Source organism: Tripterygium wilfordii, chromosome 5, assembly GCF_013401445.1.
Source record: "Tripterygium wilfordii isolate XIE 37 chromosome 5, ASM1340144v1, whole genome shotgun sequence".
Classification (NCBI taxonomy): Eukaryota; Viridiplantae; Streptophyta; class Magnoliopsida; order Celastrales; family Celastraceae; genus Tripterygium; species Tripterygium wilfordii.
Window position 1 is genome coordinate 1,437,414 of NC_052236.1, and position 18,412 is coordinate 1,455,825.

An 18,412-nucleotide genomic window follows, 5' to 3' on the forward strand; every position below is an offset into this window, starting at 1 on the left:
GTAAATGGAAATTAGTTGAACTGGTTTACACTTGACTTACTGCCGGTGTCGGCTGTTTTATATATATGTTCCTAACCTCCTATTATTGGATGGTGGACTGGAATTGTTCAGGCCACCACCCATATTATGGCAGGGGAAACCCGCTGTTAAGAGTAAAAGAGTCTAATATTGTTTGGTGAAAGTCAACTGAAGTGTTTTATGAGATATTATCGTCCAACTTCAAACGAACACTTGAGGGTCTTCTTAATTGTGTGGATCTTGAACCTAGAATGAACAATACCTCAAGTAGATTATGTTGGGCCAAACCTCCGTCACCTCTTTCTTTTGTTTATCCTTCTCAACTTTTCAAAATATAACATGGTATCAGAGTATGTGTTCGATCCAAAAAAAAAATTCACCTATTTAGGTCACCTTTTGGGCCTTTAAAATATAGTTCATTTGTTGGATTTCGCATAACTGAGCACACGAGTTCGAAGAGTGTTAAGAGCAAAAAATCCCCCATCGTTTGGTGAAAATAAAATGATATGGTTTATAAGATATTGTCCAATTTCAAACATTTGAGAGCCCTTTTATAGACAAAATTGTACAGACATTGGGCCAAGAGCAAACAATACATCAAGTGGATTGGGTTTGGTAAAACCTCTTTCTTCTTCTCATCGCTCTCAATTTCTTCAAATTATAACACGTCTCCTGGGATCTCATTATAAATATTCTAAAAGTATTTTGATAATTGGATTTAAACCCTAAACCCACTTTAAATATTATTTAACAGATTTGTTTTAATGTACAGTACATGAATGCCAATGAACAACTCATAGATCATGTTTAACACCTGCATCAGACAATTATTCTTCTACGTTCTTGTAATTATAAAAATTCACACCCGGCGGCGTGGACCGACTCGCCAAAGCTGGGAAGCCAGTTCCTTTCTACAGCATGTTATTGTTGTGAAAGAAATATGAAATATAGACGGTTGGAATTATAGAAGGCCCAGCGCTTTTAGCTGCTGAACATGCTCGGCAGGGAGGGCCGGAGGAGACCAATCAGGCTCAGTCACCTCACCATCAACATCTTCAACAACATATTCCTGATTGAACACGCAAGTCGAAATCGTAAGAAAAATCAAGTCTTGTTATAGTTATACTATTATAGGAATAAAAACAACGCTGTAAAATATGCCAATCACGGGATAATAAGATGTAGAGATGAGGTATTGTGACTCACTTTTGTTAGCATCCTTTTCGCAAGAATGTGATAGTGTCGCTGCCAGATTCTTTGTCCAACCATAGTAGCCACCAAAACACTGTAGAATATGCCTATCACAGTAAATAATCCCAGCATAATCAAAGCCATCATAAATAATAACGGCAGACCAGCTTCACCCGCGCCACTTAAACAACCACATTCGCTAGCCGCACTTCCACAACTTTCAAAGCACGTGGTACAGTCAGTCCACAAACAAAGAGTGCCAGGTAAATGGCAGTCTGCACACACACTGCAAGTACGAAAAGCAACTAAATCAGGTTATGCATCACTTATTTGAAGTAATACACTCAAAAGAAAGATCACATAGTGAGTTAATAAAAAAATTCCATGGATAGCCTTTAAATTTATATATTAATATAATATTTGCAATTGAATGCATTTCTCAACATAGACACTAAATTCAAAACTCGCATATATAGTCTATATAAACTCATGTGAAGCCGTTATCAATCAGATCACCACAATTTCAAATCCGACCTCAGACCATTCTAATGACGATTCATCATAATGAATGCATAAAGTGCGAAGCAGGTAAAACATAGGCAGGGGAGACTTTTTTGCTTGCAGCAAAAGAACCCCCGACAAATAATTTCACCATATATCTAAATAAATTGCTTCTTGCAATGCTCTAGACCACCTTTCCCTTGTTTGTGTCATAGCTTCCCTAGAACAATATTGCTTTTTTTTTTTCTTTCCACAAAGTTTCAACCAATCACCCTCTTTATTTTTAATTAGTCAATTAGTCACTCACAATATTATGGTTATCACATCCATCCATTACATTTTATTTTCAAACTTCAAAATAAATCATTTTACTCAACCAGTGATTATCATGCATGGAGCCCCCAAACATCCAACATGGGGTTGATACAATACAAGAAGCAACTAAACATAGTATCCCATCACCCAAAAAAATAAACATAGTATTTAAGGTAGTGCAGAAAGTTTGTACTATTTAAGGTAGTAATTTCACATTTTAAATTTTGACAAGACAATGTATCGTCACAATTTCAGTCTTGAAAATGAAATTCACAAGATCACTTAATCAACTAGAAATTGGTATTTTTGTCAATTAAAAGTGTATAGCCACTTTTAAGGCCTTCCTCAATAAAATAGTTAAACTATGACAAAACGGCCAACAGAAGTACGAATTAACAGAGGCAGAGAGTTATACCCTGGCTGGCAGCAACAAAGACATAACTCTCGACAAGGCTGTGTCAGATCATTGCGCACTCTACGATCGTAACAAGTAATAAAGCAACCCGAAAGCCCAAGCAAAGCAAAAAACAAAAGTGCTCCTGCAATCAAGGATATGTTTATGTCATTATGTGAATTACCAGTAGCAAATAATGGCGTTCTAGTACTTTCTGTAAGTTACGTGAGACAGCCAACAAAGGATGAAGCAGATCCAGGCTCGTAAAAATAATGAATTTCTGGAATTCTTGAATAAAAAAGAAAAGTAGGCAAACAAGGACATCCAGAGCCATGAAATATAACAGTAAATAGCGTAATATGAACTATCGATTCCCAAAATGATAAGAAATGATGAAAACATCTTTCAAACTTCTATTTGAAGCAAAATTTTGAGGCACTCAATGACATGTAATATATAATGTTCAGATGGAACATAACTAAGAAATTGACTTTTAAATAGAGTCGAATATGTTTCAGTCTGCATCAACTGATGAAAAATAAATGTATGGGTCTTTCCTCCTGCTGGACTTTTCAGTGCAAATTACTTAACTCATCAAATTCAAGTACAGACTCAAGATCTCAATAAAACCTGATGCATGAATATGTTGCTTTGATTTTTTTTTTCGACTTGTGGAAAAACAAGAAATTGAACTCACATCTCCAAGATTATTGAAAAAAAATAGCATCCTCTGAAACTGCAAGCATAGGGTATGAATGGCCAAACTCAGAGTCCCCTTAACACCTGTCTTTTCACAGGTCATTAGATTATCTTTCAAATATTACGTATGAAAGTAACTTCCGCTTCAAAACTTGACTCAAAAGGAAAAAGTATCTACCCGTTCTCAGATCAAAATACAGTAGGCAACAACACTATACAAACTAAGAGATGGACAAGCATACAAACCGAAGCAGTATTCACTACATGGGAGATCAGAAGCAACACTCAAAAGAATACATAGTTATCCATTCCAATTAAATAGGATGTTGAGATTTTACCACAAATGTAGTAGAAGCTAAGCACACTGTCAAAACCCCAAGCAAGACGCAGCCAAGATTGCTGATAACTATCAATCAAATACACCAAATACGCCAGAAAAGTAATTACCTGTGCATAATGAAGATACAGATAGGGAAATCAAATTTCCACGTAAGTAAGATATTTACAATTAAGGTAACTAAGACACAGATAAAAACAACAGTTAAATGACGTACAAGCTGAACAGTCAGAAATATAGATATAATATCCCTGGTGACAAAAAATCGAAATTTTAAAGTTCGCCATTTCCTGTCAGCAGCAACATAAACTCTCAAATAATAGGGTGCCTTGCAAGTTGTGCAATGAGCAAACGCAAATCCTTCCTGCAATGTTCAAGATAAATTGTCAGACCATAATATGTTGAAAGTAAGCAGCAGCAATCCCTCAAGACGCACGTCAACCACATCACAAATTTGCCACGGTCAGGCAAAACCAATACCTTTATTTGAAACTCATTATATCCTTAATGTCCTTTCAACCATTTTATACCTTCTATGATGGGAAAATTCATGAAATTACTTAAAAAAAATCAAGATACACAACTAAGTAAAAAGTCAAAACAAAAAGAAAAAAGCGCCAAACATAATCTAAATCATCAACAATGAAAGGAGAGCATATTGTAAAAGAACAAAATTAACAAATCAAAACAACGCATATTAAAAAAATGACAGCATAGCATCATGAAACAAAACGGAAAAAGTGCATATCAAGGGTTTAGCAAAATTTTTTTTTTTTTTGCAGAATTAAGATGCAAACCGTTTAGCTACATGAGCTTATACATTTATCAAAACAGTATTACTAAAGAAGGCATGAGATAAACAATTGATAAAATCTAGACGAAAATGACTGAAGACAACCATAGCTAACAAATTCTTCTTCACACTTGATCAACAGCAAGAAATCATTCGTTAACCTACCAATAGAGCTTTAATCACCGTAAAAATGCACTCCTAGTATTGCACGCTGTATATATACTTGCACTTGCAGAAAAGCAAAACTATATAGGAAAAAAAAAGGCAGCAAGAGTTTCTTTTCACATTTAACATAGCAAAAAATAGTTTACATCAACTGAAGAGAGAGCTTCAATTGCTTAACAAATGCATCACTCATTTAGCACAGCAAAAGTTCATAATCGCATAAAAGCAACATAACAGACTAGAGTTTCTTTGTATTCATCAAAAACACCCCACTCGGTTACCACGCAATATTACAGCCATGGCAATACCATAATTATCGCTGGAGAAAATGCAAAGAATTGAGTATGACATGAACACTTCAATTTGAATTTACAATACATAAATGGAAATGGAACTTATACCCGAACAGCTCTCCATTGATCTAAGCACTCCCGATGTACATACTTTGATGTTCCTTTGCACTTGCATGGTGCAATGAAATCTCTACCTGAGAAAAATCAAATTACTAAGTAAACAATTCTCGAACAGGCTGACCATTACGGTCAACTTTAAATGTCATGTAAAGAACTCTAAGTAATCATAGGGAGAGTTATAAAAGAAGTAATAGTGAACACAACCAAATTATTCACTAAATAATAAATCATACAGGATTCCTCAATCCGTAATCTAGTGTTATCTCAAAGCTACAAGGATATGTATGAAAGAGCCGTAACTAGTGCTAGGAACTTAGGACTAATGGAGGAGTTACAAAAGAGTTTACCATCACAATAGGTTTGCACCAAACCAAGGGTCAGCACTAAGCCCATTCCTATTTGTTACAGTCATGGATGAAATCACACGTGAGATACTTGATGCATGTTGTTTGCGGATGATATGGCTTTAGTGCATGGGACAAAATTGAGAATTATCTCAAAGCTTGAGATGTGGAGGCAAAAATTGGAGTTTAAAGGATTTAAATTAAGCATGACTAAAACAAAATACATGAAATGTAAGTTTAGTAAGAGCAGACAAGGGAATGAACAAAAGATTGAATTAGATGGGAAAAAAGTAAGAAAAGTTGTTTTTAAATATATTGACTTTATTTTCCAAGATAACGAAGACATTAATGAAGATGTAGCTAACAGGATTAAAAATAGATAGATGAAATGGATGTGTTCATAAGGGGTTTTATGCAACCGAAGGATTCCATTAAGGTATACCATCCATGATAATGTATGGTTGAGTGTCATGCTATTAAAAGACAATAGTATCCAAAAAATACATGTAGCAAATATGTGACAGCTTGTTGACATCCAAAACTAAATACAGCTAAGCCAATCATCCAAAAACTGGTTGAGAGAAGCTTCTTGGTCATGAAAGGTTTTGCCAATTATTGAAATTCTTTATCTCATCTAAAATTAACCAATTTGTTCATACAAGAATATACATTTTCCAAATTACAGACCTTGTCCAGCCGCACAGAAGTCCAGCTTTGAAAATATTCCAAATAAAGTATACGGTTAAGGCAAAGCAATCAAATTGGAGAAGAAAAGGGCAAATTACCGTCACTTTCCAAGCAAATACGGCATTGAAATTGGTCTGTAGGGCCGGCTTCCAGGTCGATCTCGCTAGGGTCAGCGATCGCCGGAGGAGTTATAAGAGGTGATGACTCTACGTGATCGGCCATGGAAACTGACGCCGGAGAATGAGAAGGAGAAATAGAATCAGTCGGTTTCAAGAAATGAGAAAGACCGATTCGCTGAATTTCATGGAGAAAAACCCTAAATTCGTTCAAGCCCTCTCTCTCTCTCTCTGAGTGTTGGTTTAGATGAAGGGAGGGGAGAGACTTGGATGAGGGAAGTGAATGGAAATGAGTCTGCTTTGACTTCTCTAGGTTGTTAAAAATACTGTTCTGAAAATGGGGGAAGGAAAAGGAGGGTTGATCTTTTTCTTCTTCTTTTGGTGAAGAAAAGACAAATATGAGACAGAGAAACAACAAAAACCATTAGAGGATTTAAATCAGTCTGTTATCCAAAAACCATGGAAGCTCATAAAAGTATCAAAAATAAGTTCCCGAGTGTTCAATACTTCAAAACAATTGGTCTACGTGGCTTAGGTTAATTTTGTATGAAAGAGATGAGTGTAGCATCTGAATCTATACACGTTGAATAGTAAATTTTGAGGGCCGTCTATAATTTGTGGATCCTACAACACTTCAAATAACTGGACCCTTAGAAGCTCTTAGATCAAACGTTGGAGAGGAACCAAACCCATATTTTTCTTTATGTCACTTTGACCATTCACTCCAACTAAAATGGAACCCATATTTTAAAACCCATATACCAAAGACCCTATCCCAGCAACCCCTAAATCCCACAAGACCAAACCCTAATTCAGTTGGGTTAACATATCTTACGATAGATACTCAAAGACGAGGAGAAAGGGTGTAGTTACTACACCATTTACAAATGCGACGACGTTGGACATTGATAGGATTGTCCCACATCGAAAGATGTGAGAGCTAAGGTGTTGTTTATAGGGGGAGGTATGAGTCTCTCTTAGTACCCAAGGTTTTCTAATATGGGCTGGGAGGCCTTGGGTACAGCCGGCCCATATGGGTGGATGTCGGTTGGGCCTTGGGTGCTAAGCGTGTATGGGCGCGACTCTATCAATGGTATCGAAGCATGATCCTGTTGTGCCTGTGGAGTGGCCAACCATGGTGCTCGACCAACGGGGGTTCGCCTGCCGGAGTGGTCGGTCATGGTGAGGGTATTGATACGATCTTCAACTTGGGGTCGTGCCTGTGGAGTGGCCAGCCATGGTGCTCGACCAACGGGGGTGCGCCTGCCGGAGTGGTCGGTCATGGTGAGGGTATTGATACGATTGTCCCACATCGAAAGATGTGGGAGCTAAGGTGTTGTTTATAGGGGAGGTATGAGCCTCCCTTAGTACCCAAGGTCCATGGTGAGGATATTGATAGGATTGTCCCACATCGAAAGATGTGGGAGCTAAGGTGTTGTTTATAGGGGGGTATGGGCCTCCCTTAGTACCCAAGGTAAACGACACTGAACAACAAGAGAGATGAGGAACATGCCAACTAGGTAATATAAATGCTTCATTAACGGACAAAGTGGCACATAGGATAGTTGATTGCCCAAAATCCCCAATATCTGCCTTGGGTGGCCAAAATGAAATTTAGGGTATCTTTCAATGATCAAAAGTTTACTTAACCCTTACAAAGATCCAATACACACTAGATGTGAGATCAATGCACATATTTATCAAAATCTAACGGGTCATTTGGTTGGTGTTTTGAGGGGGGAATCCCACACTTATTCCATCCTCTATTATACCTTGTGTGAAGAATAGTCATTCTCACCAATAGTTTATAATGGTGAGAATGACTATTCTCAGAATGAGTTTTGATGTATGAAATACTCTTTTACCCTTGTTATAAACTATTGTTTTATTTTTAAAAAATAAAAAAAATGGTAATATGGAAATTATACTATTAATATTTTCACACGCATTGTCGCTCTTTTTTTTATACCAAATATGATCATGCTCACTCCATACTTATCTCACACTCATCTCCTCCTCATCTCATGCTCCTCACATAATTATGAATCAAATGCCCCGTAAGGATCATCTGAGTGGGTGGGACGGGGATGAGACTGGAATGTGTAAGACCTCGAACGGTCCCAAGAAAGCCAGGGTAAGTTTTAAGTGAAAAATTAAAACATGACTAGCAGAGTCTGGCGGAAAGCAGCAACATCTACGACGTATGTCCTCTAAGAGCAACCACAATTGTGGCCTTTTGATGGGGCATGAGTAATATATGAGGATTTGTGTTTTACTGATATGGTTGGACCAACAAAATATATTGATACAATTTTATAAATTTGTTGACTTAATTTTTGTGTAATAGATGTAGGACCCGATATTGAATTTTGTGTAAAAATATGTGTGTATATATTAAAGTGGGTCCCATATTGACAAAGTGAGTCAACACGAGGGTCAACTAATCTCCATGCTATCATACTTGGGCCAACATAAGAGGCTTAACAAATTGACGTTGTTGTACCCCATTTTTCATCCAAGGCCCATCGTTTCAGCAACAGATTCATTATTTCTATACGGACATGATCATCATCTTCGTCATCTTCTACAACGCCTGTAACTTCTGCTTCTGGTAATTGTTGAAATCTTTGCTTCGTAAAGCGAGCATATATATTTCTGATTTCGTAACAAATTTATTACAGTTTTGATTTTGATTTTACCATATTACTTGAAAAGATATGTGATTTATGAATGAATAAATGGATGGATCAAGGCAGGGTCAATCTCTGAAGCAGGTTGAAGATGTAAGATCCTTCGCTACCAGATATGAACACGAGCACTTTCCTGAATCCAATAGTAAGGTAATACTCAATAATTGACGAAAAATTACAGGTCTTTTCAATAAATTCAATTACCCGTGCATGCTTTAGTTTAGAGGACTAGCATTTTCGAGGAATGAGGGGTTTTTTTTTTTTACTTTGAATCAATGTTGAGAACTTGAGTCATGGCTACTCTATTGTTTGACTGTATCAGCAGTTCTCAAATGTTGGAAACTACCATCAGAACCCAAATGCCGGACAATTTCAGCAGAACCAAATATCTCGACAGTATTAGCCGAACTCAACTGATATTCCTAATAGGATGAGTGCTTCTGGTATCAATTAATCCTACTTCCTTTGGGTGCCCGCGGGGGTTTCAATGAATGGTAGCCAAAATTTGGGTACCCTAGAAGAACTGGATGACTTTTGAAAGGAGAGGAAAGTCAATGAGGCCATGAAAGTTTCGAAGTTTTTAGAGAAGAAAAATGTTCCTGTAAATATTGGGTAATACTTACAGTTAAGTTTAGCTTGTGGGGCTAATGTTCTGAAAGAAGCAAAAGATGTCCACAAAGAATAATGGCATCACGGCCTGCAGGTCTTCAAGGTCGGCGCCTACAACAGAATCTTAGAGATGTACTTAAAATGCGATTCAATTTAAAATGCTGTTGATGTGTTCAACACCTTGCCTGACCATAATTTGACTTCATGCATCACCATGATAACATGGCTTGCTAAGAATGATCTTGGGGAGGAAGCCCTCGACCTGTTTAGCAAGTTTAAGAAGGCAGGATTCCGACCAGATGGGCAAATGTTTATTCGGGTCTTCTCTGCCTGTGGTGCATTAGGTGATATTGTCGAGGGGATGTTGCATTTTGAATCAATGAGGAAAGATTATGGTATTATTCCATCTATGGAGCATTATGTGAGCTGTGAGCATTGTGGTTTGTGGACATGTTGGCAAGTACAGGCTATCTGGAAGAAGCTTTGGAGTTCATTGAAAAGATGCCAATGGAGCCTAATGCTGATGTTTGGGTTACCCTAATGAATCTATGTAGACTTCATGGGCATGTGGAGCCATCAGCATCGTACAGGAGATACTTCTCATCCTGAGAGATAATTTCAAAGCTTGTTAGCAGAGTGCTTTCTCATACGAGAAGCTAAGAGGTTCCACCATTTCAAAGGCGGTTTCAGCTCTTGCAATGATTTCTGGTGAATGGTTCGAAACTTGAGGTAATCTCTTTCACGTTCTTTTCTTCTTCTTTTTTTCTAGTTGAAAAGAAGGTCCGAAACCCTTTATCTTCTAAATTTATGTTTCAAACTATAGAAAATATCTAGGGTCTTGAATTCATTATGATCAGCTATGTGAATCCAGATGAAAAATTAGTCAAAAAATCGACTGAATTTCTTTCTTTCTTTCTTTTTTTTTTAAATAAAAAGAATGCATTACCTAATCCACTTATATTCAGAATTAAAGAATTCGTGAGCTTTGACTACTTTTCTCTACCAGCTTCCATGTCATAGTTGCATGCTCTTCTACATTCAAGGGAATATGGTACCTAAAACAGACAAAGTGAGACATTATTCTCAAAAACAAAAGCAAAAAAAGAGACAAAGTGACACATTATTCTGATTCTGAATAAAAAAAGAATAAGAATAAGAATGGTAGTTGAGAAACTTTTTAAAACATCAATCTAATAGTACACAAATTTGCATTAACCTTAGAAAGACTTGAACACTGAAGCGTGCTTGAGAAACTTTTTCTAACAAGAAGCTCGAAATTTTACTAATCAATCAGTAGCGCAATGATTAGATTAGCTCTCCATAAACATGTTCTAACGTTACTTTTTTCCTCAACACACAGCTTTGAATTTGTCATCCATGTTAGTGTTGAATCAAAGATGTGTCAAAGTCAAGAATAAGCATAACAATACTTTCTAAGAGCAATGTGGGCAACGTGGAAGGGGAAGAGAGAATATTTTAAGCAGACTATACAATATTTTAAGCAGACTATACATTGACCACGAAGCTACCTGCAGCCCCCCGTCCAATTATTTCTATTATATATTCCTCTTTCCTCCCTCTCTCTAATTTGTTCACTTCTCTCACATTTTCTTCTAAGCAAGAAATTGAGAGAACCGAAGCAAGTTGTACAATTCACTTCTAAGCAGGTGTTGAGTTTTCTCTCTACTTTTTCAATGGCAAGCACCTCGACTGTAGAATCAGGCACATCTGGTGCTGATCCTTTGTTGGATTACATGCTACAACAAAACTCACAGAATGTAGGAGAAGCCTCTGCAGCAGTATTACAGCCAAATGATGTACCTGGTGACCCATGTATGTGGAAAACTGCATATTCCTTTTTTTTAGGATTTATATTTCATTGTGTGCAATAGATTCTTCTGATATTTGTAAATTGTAGCACGTCAAGGTCTAACAACTCCTACTTAACTATGTTTTTTTTTTGTTTACAAAAGCAATGAAATAGGACTTAAGTTATTAGCAGCCCTTGTACCTTGCGGCGCTAAAAGGAGATTGGGAAACTGCTAGACAATTTTTTGAGCACGATCCCAATCCATTGACAGCAAGCATTTCTTTATTGAAGATGACAGCCCTGCATATCGCGGTATGTCATGAACAAACAGAGTTCACTGAGAAGCTGCTGGAACTCATGCCTCCTGATGCCCTGGAAATGCAAGATGCGGGTTTCTACACTCCCCTGCATTATGCTAGTATGAGCAGAAACATCAGGATTGCAAGGGCGCTGGTCAGGAAAAACCCCGCATTACCACAAATTGCAGACGTCAATAGCAATACTCCTCTCTGGAGTGCAGCTGTTACTGCTACTGAACATAAAGAGTTGGTGTGGTATCTTACAAATGTAACCAAAGATGAGCCTCCTAGCTATCCCTTCACCGGTCAATGGGCCGGGGACCTCATTTGCGCCTTAACTGCCGCAGGATTTCATGGTAAAGTAGTAAGAGCAATAACATACAGACTTGAGTTGGATTATATACTAGCATTAACTTCTCTATCCATTCTCATTTTGTTCATTTGAACACTTTTTCAACAGATATATCACTACTATTACTTGACATGTACCCTACCTTGATCACTGCCAAAGCTACAAATGGCCATGATTTACTTAAAGTGTTGGCATCGGAACCTTCAAACTTCGAAAGTGGAAGTAGGTTCAGTTTCTGGGAGAGATTGATCTATCAAAGTTGGTCTTCTCTGAAATCACATTTCCTCTGCACTTATAATATTTTTGTGTTTGGTCTGATAATGAATTTAACAATCAGCTTCTTTCTTTTGCTTGCATAAGTTGTCCCTGCTGATAGAGAAGCTCCTATACGTTATGGGAATTATGCAAGACTGCGGATTTCAATGCGATTAAAGATCTATCTAGCTCAAGGTCTGTACTTATTCATTCAGCTTTCTTATAGAAGTCAGCCTAATTAACAACTTTATTATTGATGCAAATTGTGCGCAATAACTACAATCATTAAAATTAATTGAAGGATGAGAAATCAAGAAGCATTTGATTCTAATCATATTAGATATACAGATTTTGACTTCTCTTCTAACTTATTTTCACTTCTTCTGTCTGAAATTTTTTAAATTGTAGAAGCGGTTCATTGGACTGATCAGACTTCCTATCTTCCTTTATGCAGTCATCTCTTCCCTGCATTTTCCTGTTACCATGTCGGTCTGGGTAAAACTGACCAGTGTCCTCAGAATTCTTCTTCCTTACCGAGGATATGAGGTGGTGATATGGGCTTCACAATTGGCTCCATCGAGTTAATGTACTTCTCAACCCCGGCTAGGAGCCCACCTATGTCTTAGGGAGACTTTTATGAAAGTGCGTTTTGGAAGCTTTCATGTCGTACAATCTAGATCAATGGTGCTACCTCCAATAGAACTTGGAGTTTGGGAAAACCAGGCATTACTGGGTGAACTTTGTAATAGATTCATGTAGTATTTCATCTCTGCCTTGTCGAAGGTTCTTCATACTAAGGTTTTCTTACACAGCTTCCAGGCACCAGCAAAGTGGGTCACCAACTTCTTGAATAGATCCCCAAAGCAAGTGACACTATGATAAGACAAGGTTCAGAAACAAAGTCCTTGCTTCCCCCATGAGAGAGGTCGGGAAGGCCTTTGTAGACCGCCAAAAGCCAAAACTCCATAACATTTTAAAACCCGTGACGTAATTGAAGATATCGCTCCTCCCATCGTACTTTTCCAAGGTTATGACAAGAAAATTGTGGGGCGTCTCGGTGTTAAGTAGCTAAGTCGAAAGAGCACAAGTGAGCCGTTCCAAATAGTGCTTATAAGCGATTGTTCCTTCAGGGCCGCAATCTTTTTGTCAAATGTTCATTGCCACATACTCGTTCATGTCGGCCATATCAGTAAAAATATTCAAGAAAAATTTTAAATTTGACAGAGGTGTTATAATGAGTAGACTAGAAAACCCGCTTGAATTTATTATAGTACAAGCATGGGGAGTGAGGATTTTGACATAAAGTAAGAAGGTGTTGAAACACCGAGTAGGGAATTATCGAGATAGCATGCATGGACAAGGCAAATAATAGTGCCCAAGAACCATCAGGAGTTGGGTGTAATGATGGTGGGAGAAAGATTGAATTTTTGAAAAAAGAAAATAAGGGCTAGAGGAAAAGGAATCGTAGCACCAGCTTGCAAAGCCCAAAGTGAGACAGCGAACTCACCAGGTCTCGGGCGGAAAGGAGACTAGCCCTTAGCAACTGGCCGACAAAGCCAACAGATGGTGTATTTTTCCCTCACCTCATCTATTTGCTCATGATACCGTGTACAAGTAAGGTAGTTGGTTCAGAGTCGTCCTCGGGATTGTCATCCACTACTCGTGCATTGGGGGAGGGCAAATCCCGAGTTAGCTCAGTTAGGAATTCCACGGATATTGGTCGGGCCAAGGAGAAAAATATCTCAATCACAAGGAGAGTTTGTGATGACCATGTCAAAGGACGAGTTCGGAGAAGTATCATTGGTGCTCAACGTGGAGGCACCACAAGTAGTAGAGGAAGAAGACGAATTAAAGCTCACTTGAAGCTTGCTCGATAAAAAGGAGAGAAAGCATGGTCAGTAAAGGGAAGAAGGATTGCAAAGAGTTGTGAAAAGTGCAAAATGAAAAAAAAAAATCACTATTAATAGTGGAGGCCGGGATGAAAACCGTTGATATGATCTTTCGACAAAGCGCCATTAATATTAATGGGAGGTAATAATGACATCCTTTCATCTTAGGCAATCAAATCAATACAGCTAATAGTGTGTGGACATATGATAATATCAAAAATACCCCTCCAAAGAAATGTTGATATGTGTCACCATACAGACCGAAGAAGAAGAGATCAAGCTGGGAGCATCTCTGTAAATCTAGATGTCATCTCGGTCTATACTCCTTAGTATGACCTAATAGACATTTCCATGTGACCAAAACACCTCGAGATATTGAGGAACATTCATCGCAAGTCAGGAAAAAGATCCCCAAGAGATTTTTAGAGAATTTATCTTTAGAAATCTCGCCCATAATCAATGATAATTAGTAGTTCAAATTTCATATAAAGAGGACATGCACTCAGACAAATCTCTCTCACTTTTTACTATTCACAATTACCTAAAAAGAGAGCTCCAAACACCGAGTAATATTAATAGCCATATTACCTACCGATCTAACTTGAAGGTTTGAGCGTCCCCTCTCAGGTACACCTCAGGGATTACTCGTGCAAAGAGAACAACCAACTCTTGATCCCTAATCTAATCACACTTTTTTACTTGTGCAAAGAGAACGACAACCTCACATTTTTTTTACTTGTGCATAATCGGGCTATTGGTTACCGAGCAATCTAGGAGTTGGACTGATTTTGCACGTCATCAGAGATGGTGCAAGTTTTGTTTTACGAGACAAGTCTTTGAGGAAGCAGAGTTGGGTCACAGGTTTAAACCAATTTGTTTATTCACCTTTTAATCTCAGCTGTCGGTTAGATTCGACAGTTGAGAATAGAGGTCCACAAAGTTTATGTTTTGTGGGCGTCTGTAAGGGAGAAAACCTATATATATGTACATATAAACATACACAAAAATTATCTTATGTGAACTAAATCTCTGAACCAACTTTGTAAACTCACTCTACAATCATAGATGTGACGAGACCCATAGAAAATTTGTGATCCCCACTTTTGTTTTATTTTATTTCAACCTTTGGATTTGAAGTTCACATATGAGAATTTCTGTGTATCTACGTATATATATATATATATCACTAATTCATTTTCAAATTACTATCACCTGATAGCACAATAATGTCATCATTCTTATGGATTTAGCTCATGTTTGTACATTGATTGAGCCCCTTAATGTTGATATAGATACTTTAATATTCACAACCAAATCACCAAAAAGATATCTTACGCTATATATGATTGAACATACCTGTTTCAATGTAAAACTAACATACAAACTAGACAAACTGAAAAACCCAAGACAGGGAGTATGGGAGGAAAGGGATGTGGTTATTTTGCATCTTCAAAACATTGGCACATGTCAATAGCAGCGAATTTCGGCTGTCTGATTCCCTTTCAACAACAAGTCAAAACAAAAGGATAAACAAATGCTTACATAAAATCCTGAGTAACAAAAAGTTAACAAAGCATCAACATTCTCACAACAAGGGGGCTTAATTAAATATACATATGCATCGACATTGGCTCCAACAAAATTATTATTCAAACGAAACTCTCGTTTTTTTTAACCGATAACGACACCATAGAAATTTTTCCTTTGGACACAACACAAACTTAGCTTTCAATTTGTTTACTGTAAAAAATTTATTGTCTAAACTCTATGTTTAGTTGATAAAATACAGTAGTTAATTAACCCTTGTAAGGTTTAAAGTAACTTTTATGGTCTAGTGATAATATGTAATTCACACCATTTTTACCACTCGAACTAGTGATTCGGATGTTTAATTTGTTTCTTGTTACTTAACCAAATGCTTGTGCATTGAGGAAAGCAATGTGATTGGATATTTTTGTTTTATTTGATTTAGTCCGATGGAAATAACTCTTTTCCACCTAAAGTCAGTCCAAAACTACCCCATCATTCATTCACAAAGATTACGTACCGTAACTGTCATATTATAATATTACCTCTATGCATTGAACTTAGCTCCTCCTTTTGTTTCTTCTTCTCTCATTTTCCACCACATCACACCATAAGTACTTCTGTGTTGCCACCTCTATCTCCAACCACTAACTTCCCATTCTTCCCTACCAATCTAGCTAACAATGGTTTTGACATGGACTTCCATAGCCATTGTCGCACTTGCTTTTTTCCTCCAGCTTTTATTGAGGAAGATGAGAAGTACCCAACACAAAAAACTACCTCCTGGTCCTAAAGGGTTGCCAATTCTTGGTTGCCTACACATGCTAGGCAAGTTTCCACACAAATCAATGCACCAATTGTCAAAAAAATATGGACCCATTATGTATATGAAGTTGGGTTTGATACCAACAGTTGTTGTCTCTTCACCACAAGCAGCTGAATTGTTCCTTAAGACACATGACCTTGTCTTTGCAAGTAGGCCTTCACTTGAAGCTGCAAAGTACATCTCTTATGAGCAAACCAATCTATCTTTTGCTCCTTATGGTTCTTACTGGCGAAACATGCGTAAAATGTGCACTCTAGAGTTACTTAGCAACCTCAAACTCAATGCCTTCAAGTCCATGAGATGGGAAGAGATCAAGCAATTCGTCGAGCACGTTAAGGGCGCGGCCAAAGAAGGCGTTGTGGTTGATGTTAGTGCTAAAGTCTCGACGCTTAGCGCTGACATGACTTGTAGGATGGTTTTTGGTAAGAAATACATGGACAAAGATCTTGATGAGAGAGGGTTTAAGGCTGTGATTCAAGAAGGGATGCAATTAAGTGCTACTCCTAATGTCAGTGATTACATTCCTCAGATTGCTTCGCTTGATCTTCAGGGGCTGAGGAAGCAAATGAAGGCTGTTAGTAAGGTGTTTGATAATTTCTTTGAGAAGATCATTGATGAGCATATTCAGCATAGAGATGAAGATAAAGTGAAAGACTTTGTTGATGTCATGTTGGGGATTGTTGGATCCAAAGAAACAGAGTATTCTATTGATAGCAACAACATTAAGGCTGTAATCTTGGTAAGTTTTAAGTATCTATTTTGTTTGTTTTATTAGCGTTTTTTTTTTCCAACTGTGGAGTTAGCTTAGAGTTGAAGTGTGTTTTTATAGGTGGTAGATTAAGCTTCCTCGAGCGGGCACTCGAGGAAGGCCTGGGCTGATTGCCCTTGGAAACCATGAGCTTGACTTGTTTTAAGTCTCCAGTAATCAATATTTTATTAGGTTTTGAGTTGAAATCCAAAACGAATTAGGGTTTTCTTTCTCTTGTGTTTTCAGGTAGCCTAGAAGGGTTTGAGATGTGAGAGTGCGCGAGTCCAAAGAAAGGGATTTGATGTTTAGTTCTTTAGTTCAAAAACTCATATCTTTTGTAAATATTCTTCATAGTAGTAGAATTCTTCGTTGTTCTTCCTTCGTCCGAGGACGTATGCAAGCTGTGCGAACCTTGTTAAATCTTGTGTTTTATTCTCTCTTTTATTACCGCAAATTATCTATATTCGAATTTTTTCGTTAAATTCACAACACCAACAAATAATTGTTCGGATGCATATGTGATTAGAGTCTCATGTCCTGCATTGTTTTGGCAGGACATGCTTGCAGGAGGAATGGACACATCTGCGACGGCCGTTGAGTGGGCAATGTCAGAACTTATAAGGCACCCAAGAGCAATGAAGAAACTACAAAAGGAGTTGAAAGAAGTGGTGGGGATGAACAGAATGGTTGAAGAATCAGATTTGGAGAAATTGGACTACTTAGACATGGTGGTGAAGGAATCAATGAGGCTCCGTCCAGTGGCACCCTTACTCCTACCTCATGAGTCCATTGAGGATTGCATTGTCAATGGCTTCCACATACCCCGAAAATCGCGCATCATTATCAATGTATGGTCTATTGGGCGAGATCCGAGTGCGTGGACAGATGCAGAGAAGTTCATTCCTGAGAGATTTGAAGGAAGTAATGTAGATCTTCGCGGGCATGACTTCAAGCTTCTTCCATTTGGTTCCGGACGTAGAGGATGCCCTGGACTGCAATTGGGTTTGACCATGGTCCGGTTAATGCTAGCACAGATGGTGCATTGCTTTGATTGGGAGCTTCCAGATAATATGTTGGCTACTGAATTGGACATGACTGAAGAGTTTGCTCTGGTAACTCCTAGGGCTAAGCATCTAATGGCGATCCCCACTTATCGACTTCACCATTGAGATGATAGTGTTTATCTGTCTAAATCTCGGATTGCGCTCATATGCAATTCCCAGGTTGTTGTAGCATCTGACTTTGTGGTTTATAGAATAAATTTGAATTGTGGGTTATGGCATTAAATGTGTTAATACACTTCATATGTAATAATTAATGTTTATGTGACAAGTTTGAATTGTTCGGTGCTGAAATTGAATACTCTCTCGCTTAAGTTACTAGTTACTATATGCACATTCGGCTAGAGTTTTAACCTTTATATACCAACTGTCT

General features: G+C 37.8%; 3 protein-coding genes across 5 annotated transcripts; 2 read left to right on the plus strand and 1 right to left on the minus strand.

Moving 5' to 3' along the window:
- Positions 1-735: 735 nt before the first annotated feature.
- On the minus strand, positions 736-6,301 carry LOC119998399. The gene is made up of 7 exons (XM_038845725.1): positions 5,956-6,301; positions 4,815-4,900; positions 3,673-3,819; positions 3,457-3,565; positions 2,441-2,564; positions 1,225-1,495; positions 736-1,087 (listed from the first exon to the last, which is right to left on the minus strand). Exons 1-7 carry the CDS (start codon positions 6,077-6,079, stop codon positions 980-982), a joined length of 969 nt encoding a protein of 322 aa, XP_038701653.1. The 5' UTR covers positions 6,080-6,301; the 3' UTR covers positions 736-979.
- A 2,154-nt stretch (positions 6,302-8,455) lies between these two features.
- LOC119998453 lies at positions 8,456-13,101 on the plus strand. Of its 3 annotated transcripts, none has more exons than XM_038845785.1 (8): positions 8,456-8,584; positions 8,726-8,813; positions 8,989-10,001; positions 10,633-11,105; positions 11,246-11,737; positions 11,842-11,991; positions 12,094-12,183; positions 12,397-13,101. In XM_038845785.1, the coding sequence occupies exons 5-8, from the start codon at positions 11,374-11,376 to the stop codon at positions 12,531-12,533; spliced, it is 741 nt and encodes a 246-aa protein (XP_038701713.1). In that variant the 5' UTR covers positions 8,456-8,584; positions 8,726-8,813; positions 8,989-10,001; positions 10,633-11,105; positions 11,246-11,373; the 3' UTR covers positions 12,534-13,101. The 3 variants fall into 3 exon arrangements, with proteins under 3 accessions (XP_038701713.1, XP_038701712.1, XP_038701714.1); XM_038845784.1 differs by having other exon boundaries at positions 8,730-8,813; XM_038845786.1 differs by having other exon boundaries at positions 8,730-8,813; positions 12,443-13,083.
- Positions 13,102-16,087: 2,986 nt separating this feature from the next.
- On the plus strand, positions 16,088-18,248 carry LOC119998451 (cytochrome P450 71AU50-like). The gene is made up of 2 exons (XM_038845783.1): positions 16,088-16,969; positions 17,533-18,248. The coding sequence occupies exons 1-2, from the start codon at positions 16,088-16,090 to the stop codon at positions 18,145-18,147; spliced, it is 1,497 nt and encodes a 498-aa protein (XP_038701711.1). The 3' UTR covers positions 18,148-18,248.
- Positions 18,249-18,412: the final 164 nt, after the last annotated feature.

What these genes read in the sequence shown, in the direction of transcription:
- LOC119998399 (XM_038845725.1), bottom strand. Translation starts at nt 6,079, where the DNA reads ATGGCCGATCACGTAGAGTCATCACCTCTTATAACTCCTCCGGCGATC. An exon ending in TATTTCTGACTGTTCAGCTT is followed by an intron (nt 3,566 to 3,672) that starts GTACGTCATTTA and finishes CATTATGCACAG; the next exon opens with GTAATTACTTTTCTGGCGTA. An exon ending in CTTTGTTGCTGCCAGCCAGG is followed by an intron (nt 1,496 to 2,440) that starts GTATAACTCTCT and finishes TCGTACTTGCAG; the next exon opens with TGTGTGTGCAGACTGCCATT.
- LOC119998453 (XM_038845785.1), top strand. Translation starts at nt 11,374, where the DNA reads ATGACAGCCCTGCATATCGCGGTATGTCATGAACAAACAGAGTTCACT. An exon ending in GGAGAGATTGATCTATCAAA is followed by an intron (nt 11,992 to 12,093) that starts GTTGGTCTTCTC and finishes TGCTTGCATAAG; the next exon opens with TTGTCCCTGCTGATAGAGAA. An exon ending in AAAGATCTATCTAGCTCAAG is followed by an intron (nt 12,184 to 12,396) that starts GTCTGTACTTAT and finishes TTTAAATTGTAG; the next exon opens with AAGCGGTTCATTGGACTGAT.
- LOC119998451 (XM_038845783.1), top strand. Translation starts at nt 16,088, where the DNA reads ATGGTTTTGACATGGACTTCCATAGCCATTGTCGCACTTGCTTTTTTC. An exon ending in ACATTAAGGCTGTAATCTTG is followed by an intron (nt 16,970 to 17,532) that starts GTAAGTTTTAAG and finishes TTGTTTTGGCAG; the next exon opens with GACATGCTTGCAGGAGGAAT.